Consider the following 6,391-nt stretch of genomic DNA (forward strand, 5'->3'; position numbering starts at 1 on the left):
CCGAGCTGCCGGTTTCTACGGCTGTCGTTTTTTTTTCTGATTGGAAGGTCAACGGACAGAAATTTTCTTCACGGATAGTTTTTCTATTTTTTGATCATGATACTAAATGAAAACAGGTTTTTTCTGTACGCATTATCAGTGATATATATATATATATATATATATATATATATCGTGATGTACAAACGACCGATTCAAAGTGTTGATTCAACATACGCTAAGTTTGGTTTGCCCCGTCCCTTGTCTTTCCTCCTATTTTCAAAGATATTTTTAGTGGTCAACTATTTCACCTGTTGACTTATTCAATACAAAAAAAAAACCCGTCTATACAGACATACATATATATATATATATGTGTACTGTATAAGACTTTGTTGCAAAAAGCACAGGAGTGTTGTTTAGTCCAAAACATGTCCATCCCAATAAATTAAAGGAAGCACTGCGATTGCCGATTGGGCAACAACGCGTGAATCTACAGAATCAGGTGATGCGACGTAGTTTCCCTTCCTCCTACATTATTGCGTAATTAATTAATATGATTTTTAATTAACAAAACTAGGCAAGAAAATGCACACGTGCAATAAAACACGTTTCGAAAGAGTAGTGATTTCGCCGGTAACCGACTTTGTCCCACGTGTGTCCATACTGAACCAAACCCCACAAAACGCATCCACTCGGTTTCCACACCCCTTTTTTTTCTATTAATGGAATTTATTTATACCTCTAATTCACAAAGACACCCTCAACCATATTATATATATATATATATATATATATGTGTGTGTGTGTGTGAATAAAAAAAATCCCAACTGTTTATGAAAGCCATTAATATTGTGCACTTATTTATTGTAGCGTTGTAGGTTGATGGGTTTCATTGAATTATTCCATCAACTTGATTATTCATGTGATATTATGATAGTTCTATTTATCTGATAAATATAAAATAATATATGGAGAAACTCATTAAATATTTTGAAACTAGGTTTATTTTTTTTTACGAATTTTAATATCTATTATCGGTTCGTACATTCCCCTTCACACTTGGGCCGACTCGTTATTTTTTTTTAAATGTCGGTTTATAAATTAAAAAAGCATGCATGCCTAACAAATTAGTAAAACAAAACATGTACCATCATGCATGCATATTTCCTTTTTCCATGGTATATATCTTTTTCATTGGCATCTTTCTAGTGTTCATATTTATTTACTTATTTATTTCGTTCTTTTCTTTAGCTTTTAAGTATCCATTTCTTATCTTATTCTTATCACACGTTTGGTTCCATTCCCGAAAATAACTTTTTTTTCTTTAATTTTCCTTTTGGTTCCACATTGGTTACCCAGATCAGGAACAAGAACACAAACACACATCAAGAGAGTGTGTGTGTGTGTATATATATATATATGGATAAATGTATATAGATATTCGATCTCAAAAGTAAAATATATAGTACTTGGACAGTTAATTAAAATTCAAGTAACTACATCCAATTTCTTCTTTCACGGCTTTTGCGCGAGAAAATTAAAATATCTCTATTTTTCTTCACACTTTGAATCAAATATCCATATTTTGAAATAAACCTAAAAAATAAAGAAAATAAAAAAAAGGGGGAAATACACAAAACGTTGTGGGGACGTAGTTTTTACATTTTGTCATATGTTCATACACAAACATTCTTTCCTATAAAAAGCTCCAACATTCCCCAAAACCCTACAATCGATCTTTTCGTTTCTCTCCTCACATATTCTCGACACACAAAAAACACGCCATAAAAGAACATCTCTGCTTCACCCAAAAACCCTAATTAAACCCGAGATTCTTGCATACAAAGAATGGAAGGGAAAAGGCCGTTTCGAACGGATGAGTGGGAGAAGGAAGAAGCGGACGACGACGAGAACATATTTCCGGTGTTCTCGGCTCAATCTCAGCACGACACTCGTGTCATGGTCTCTGCCTTGACCCAAGTGATCGGAAGCAATAACGCCGACCAAAGTAGCACTTCTCATGAGAACATTAACCATATTTATCCAAATCATCAGACTTCTGTTTATGATCCACAATACCATTCTCAACCACCACCCGTTGCACCTGCTCAAGATCAAGGTATATCTATATACCTCTCTCTCTCTCTCTCTCTATATATATATATATATATATACACATATATGTGTGTATATATGTATATATATATTTAAATATTTGTGTTTGCATGTGTATATACCCTTATGTATATATATATGATTGTTTCTTAGTTTCTATAGTAAATCTCCATCTTCTTGTTGTGTTTTTTTTTTTCTTCTTTTTTTGTGGTGTTGAGGTAGAGCTATTGTTCAAGTTATAGGATTGGTTTTTGATGGCTAGAACTTAGGAGATATTATTGAATTCAAGCTCTTTATATTCATATAATTGTATATAATAAGTACATCTAGGTTCAGCATAAACTTTACATACACACGCACGCATATATATATATATATACAATGAAGCCAATAATGTGTAAAGCAAGGGAAGTGTGTGTAAAAATGTAAATCTAGAGATGTAAAAAAGGTTATTGATGCAATTTGTTTTTTGGATTAAGAAGGTAACTTGAGGAGGAGACAGCAGTATAGAGGAGTAAGACAAAGACCATGGGGAAAATGGGCAGCCGAGATTCGTGACCCACAAAAGGCGGCTCGTGTGTGGCTTGGGACGTTTGACACTGCCGAGGCCGCTGCCTTAGCTTATGATGAGGCGGCTCTTCGGTTCAAAGGAAGCAAAGCCAAACTCAATTTCCCTGAAAGGGTTCAGTTTGGAACAGTGGTTACTCCAAACTCGGGTTATTATGACCATTCTTGTTCTTCCAATCCACATATTGATACCTCAAACACGATGTCTTCTTACGAACAGTACTATTACCATCATGATCAAGGCGGAAATACCATCGATACATCGAGTTACAGTTCCCCTAACGGCGGATTTTCTATGTTACCTTCTACAACTACAACCACAGGTATGGGATCTTCATCTTCCGGTGGATCTTGGAGGCAAGAAGACGACCAAGATTCCTCCGGATATTTTCATTTCGGGGGTTCCTCTTATCCTCATTCCGGGTTTTGATAGATCCTTGGTTATATATACACACACAAGTGGTCTAAATATTATAGGGGTGTTATCTTGTATTACTCGTTGTTTTCTTGAGTGTTTTGCCTGCTTTATATGTATTGTGGTTTGTTCTCTCTCTTGAGTGTCCTTTTGCCTTTGGTTTTGTTCAAGTTTCTTGGAGCTGAAAGTTGTGATTTTTTTTTTTGTTTTCTCTTTTTTCATGTTATGATAGTTTTTGTTGGTTCTGATTCAATTCAACCGCATTCCTATGCGTAATATGAGCAAAATTTTTATAGTGTATATCTATATACATATATGGTATTGGATCATACTTAAAATTATGCTTTGAACTATCAAAACATTTTAAAAAATGGACAAGATCATAGATAGGCTAATGAATGAGTAAATGACCTATTTGGAAGATATATATATATATATATATATATATATATTGCTTAGGCGTCCGCGTCAACTTATTGAAACATTCATCAAATACCTCCAATAAAAAGTTACAAAATTTTACGTCAATATGTATATATAGGTTGTTGGCACACTTCTTGTCCTTTTTTTTTTTTTTGGTTAAAACACTTCTTGCCTTTCTTTATATAAAAAGATGTCTGAATTCATAGACGGGCTATCTTGAAACTAGAAAACGGTTGAAGTACCAATTTTGAATTTGAAAACTATTATTAAGAAAATGATAAAAGCTATATCCATCGTTTGGGTGATGGATGGTGAGCCCCATGAAGACAAAATAGCTGAAGAATAGTGTGTAGACGGAATGTGCAAAGACAGGAAGTAACAAAGTATGAAAGGCTTGACCTAAATAAAAGATTCGGCATGCATGTCGACGTTGCTTGTCCAACTTCTTCTATCATTATCGATCATCCACTTCTCCTGTCGTAGGGTTGACCCCCAAAGACACATACATACCTTTGACTCTCATACCGTTTTTTATGATATATGTATATATGTATGTACGTATATGTATTGTTGGTGAGAGGATTGTATTTAATTCATTCTTTGTATTATCATTTTGCTTAAATTAATCATCTATAATATTACTGAAAAAGGAAATCAACAAAAGGCTCGAAGTCTTGATTCGTAAGAAGAACACAGACACACAAACTCGAAACACGACGCAAGAACATGAAAGATCAAATCAAACATGTCGTTGACCTCCATCCACAAAGCTCTCAAAAAGTCAACGGCAACAATTCCATACAAACACCTGTAGACTCTTTATCAGTTAGCCGCATTTCCTTCCCTGTTTCTATTTTTGGATGCCCAAAAGACTAGGGTTTTAAGTGACACTGCTACACCTATACAGTGAACAGAAGGAGATCAAAGAATAAGATTTTCTCCTCAGAGTTTAAGCAGATCGCCTCCTCTAACTTATGAGTCAGTATTCTTCCCCTCTGCTCTCTTCTGGTAAACCACCTCTAAGCATTCCTTGGCCCTGTGAACCTTTGACTGCAGATAAAAGCTCCCGTTTTGTGCGTTCCTTTCGAATAAGTTGTCATATTTCTGCAAAATCGCAGTGACCCACGGTATGATTTATGCTTTCCGAATTCCGATAACCATAGAGAAACGAATACCATATATACACACACCTTTACAACTTCCTCCCACGATGAATTCTCTGTGACACCAAGAACCTGTCTGGCCTCTGGTTCAGCCATAACTTTGCTTCCTCTCTTAATATTCTGGACTGCTTCATGCGCAACACCGGATTTTGATGCATCTGCAACCAATCATTAAGTAACACTAACATATGAGTAAATTGCCAAATGCCCTACCCCTGGAAACATAACAGTAAACCAGTAGACAAATTTCTGGAACTTTCGAACATTATAATGATGGTTACAGGGCATACTTGTAAGTGCCTGACGATATGCCTGAACAAAAGCTCTGGCTACTATTCCGGAACCCATGATAATCAAGTTTGCAAGAATTTTAGCGGCCTGCACAAAACACAAAACCCAATCATGGGAAAGTTTCCCTAGCATGAGTGAATGATCATTTGGGTACCAGATAAGATTACTTAGCCTCGCCAAAATATTCAAACAAAAACCTCTAATTTAATTTCCATTAGGACAGTAGGAAATCTAGAAACCGAAATAGAGGAGTAAACCACTATGGTTACGGCTGCTCGATTGTAAAAGGTTGCACACCATGAATTCTCAAGCAACAATAGTAACGGGAACGAACTAAATTCCCCAAGTATTCTCCTCTGTTGCCTATACTATACTCTACAATGACATCAAAAAAGGAATTCCATTTTGACCTAAACTCCATCCTTATCTTGAAACTGCGGCGAATCGTAGAAATTCACATCAAATTTTCTAGTGCCCCCGTCATATCCTCTAACATCAAAATCATTAGAATCTTCTAATAAATTTACGACATCCCGTGTCTGTGTGTATTGAAACAAAAGAACGTGAGATTTCGAATTGCATAGACAGAAGGTCCAGGAAAACACCTACCATCTCCAGTAATTTCTAAACCGATGATCGGAAACTAGAGAAAAAAAAAGTTGCGGCTTGTTCCAAATCTTCAGACAACCTGGAATATTATGCAAGGTATAAGACATAACTCGCCAGGGAATGGAAACACTTCCAAAATCGGGGAAAAAACAACATATACGGGTCGAACGAGTCGACATAAACCCTTGAAGAGAACAAAATCGACAGCAATAAGAACGAAGGTGATAGAATTGACAAGTTACCAGGAGGTGAGGAAGAATCGGCCTGGAGAGAATGAATTGAGTCGAAATCGAAAATTGGGGTTTGTCGGGGAGGAGAGCGGGATACACGAAATCAGCCCTAACCGACGTCTTAAGATATGGGCCGTATCGTTGGAATTGGCCCAATACTTATCAAAACGCATTTTATTGGCCCATATATATATATATTCGAAAAAAATAGGGGCAATTTGCATAATATTATGAAATAGGAGAGGTAATTTGGTAAATGTATTAATGAGAAAAATGGTATCAAGAGCCTCTGTAATTTCTAGTTTTCATCTTTGATTTTTCTTTGGAGTATCGTTTCCGATGTCGAATCCGGCGGATTCTTCAACAGGAACTGTACATCCACCTTCGATCGCAAGTTCTTCATCATCATCTCAGCTGGATCCGTATGCAAATCCGTTGTATCTTTATGTCGGAGACTCATCGAACTTAATTCTAGCTACAGAGAAGCTAATCGGTGAGGGAAACTACAATTTGTGGTCTCGATCGATCATCAAGGCACTGAGCCCGAAGAACAAGCTTGGATTTGTATATGGAACCATTCCTCGACCTGATGAAGC

The 6,391-nt window shown here is 36.3% G+C and overlaps 2 protein-coding genes across 4 annotated transcripts; one reads left to right on the forward strand and one right to left on the reverse strand.

Annotated features, from left to right (window-relative positions):
- The first annotated feature begins 1,669 nt into the window (after window positions 1-1,669).
- LOC104805015 (ethylene-responsive transcription factor ERF114-like) lies at window positions 1,670-3,322 on the forward strand. 2 transcript variants are annotated; one of them, XM_010529413.1, is made up of 2 exons: window positions 1,670-2,101; window positions 2,577-3,322. In XM_010529413.1, exons 1-2 carry the CDS (start codon window positions 1,831-1,833, stop codon window positions 3,092-3,094), a joined length of 789 nt encoding a protein of 262 aa, XP_010527715.1. In that variant the 5' UTR covers window positions 1,670-1,830; the 3' UTR covers window positions 3,095-3,322. The 2 variants fall into 2 exon arrangements, with proteins under 2 accessions (XP_010527715.1, XP_010527717.1); XM_010529415.1 differs by having other exon boundaries at window positions 2,580-3,322.
- Window positions 3,323-4,156: 834 nt separating this feature from the next.
- Window positions 4,157-5,884, reverse strand: LOC104805016 (mitochondrial import inner membrane translocase subunit Tim16-like). Of its 2 annotated transcripts, XM_010529416.2 has the most exons (5): window positions 5,808-5,884; window positions 5,566-5,644; window positions 4,956-5,043; window positions 4,693-4,823; window positions 4,157-4,606 (listed from the first exon to the last, which is right to left on the reverse strand). In XM_010529416.2, exons 2-5 carry the CDS (start codon window positions 5,566-5,568, stop codon window positions 4,475-4,477), a joined length of 354 nt encoding a protein of 117 aa, XP_010527718.1. In that variant the 5' UTR covers window positions 5,569-5,644; window positions 5,808-5,884; the 3' UTR covers window positions 4,157-4,474. The 2 variants fall into 2 exon arrangements, with proteins under 2 accessions (XP_010527718.1, XP_019057030.1); XM_019201485.1 differs by lacking the exon at window positions 5,566-5,644 and having other exon boundaries at window positions 5,808-5,873.
- Window positions 5,885-6,391: the final 507 nt, after the last annotated feature.

This window comes from Tarenaya hassleriana, unplaced genomic scaffold (genome assembly GCF_000463585.1).
Source record: "Tarenaya hassleriana unplaced genomic scaffold, ASM46358v1 Cleome1065, whole genome shotgun sequence".
NCBI lineage: Eukaryota > Viridiplantae > Streptophyta > Magnoliopsida > Brassicales > Cleomaceae > Tarenaya > Tarenaya hassleriana.

What these genes read in the sequence shown, in the direction of transcription:
- LOC104805015 (XM_010529413.1), top strand. Translation starts at nt 1,831, where the DNA reads ATGGAAGGGAAAAGGCCGTTTCGAACGGATGAGTGGGAGAAGGAAGAA. An exon ending in TGCACCTGCTCAAGATCAAG is followed by an intron (nt 2,102 to 2,576) that starts GTATATCTATAT and finishes TTTTGGATTAAG; the next exon opens with AAGGTAACTTGAGGAGGAGA.
- LOC104805016 (XM_010529416.2), bottom strand. An exon ending in ATATCGTCAGGCACTTACAA is followed by an intron (nt 4,824 to 4,955) that starts GTATGCCCTGTA and finishes GATTGGTTGCAG; the next exon opens with ATGCATCAAAATCCGGTGTT. An exon ending in CGTGGGAGGAAGTTGTAAAG is followed by an intron (nt 4,607 to 4,692) that starts GTGTGTGTATAT and finishes GCGATTTTGCAG; the next exon opens with AAATATGACAACTTATTCGA.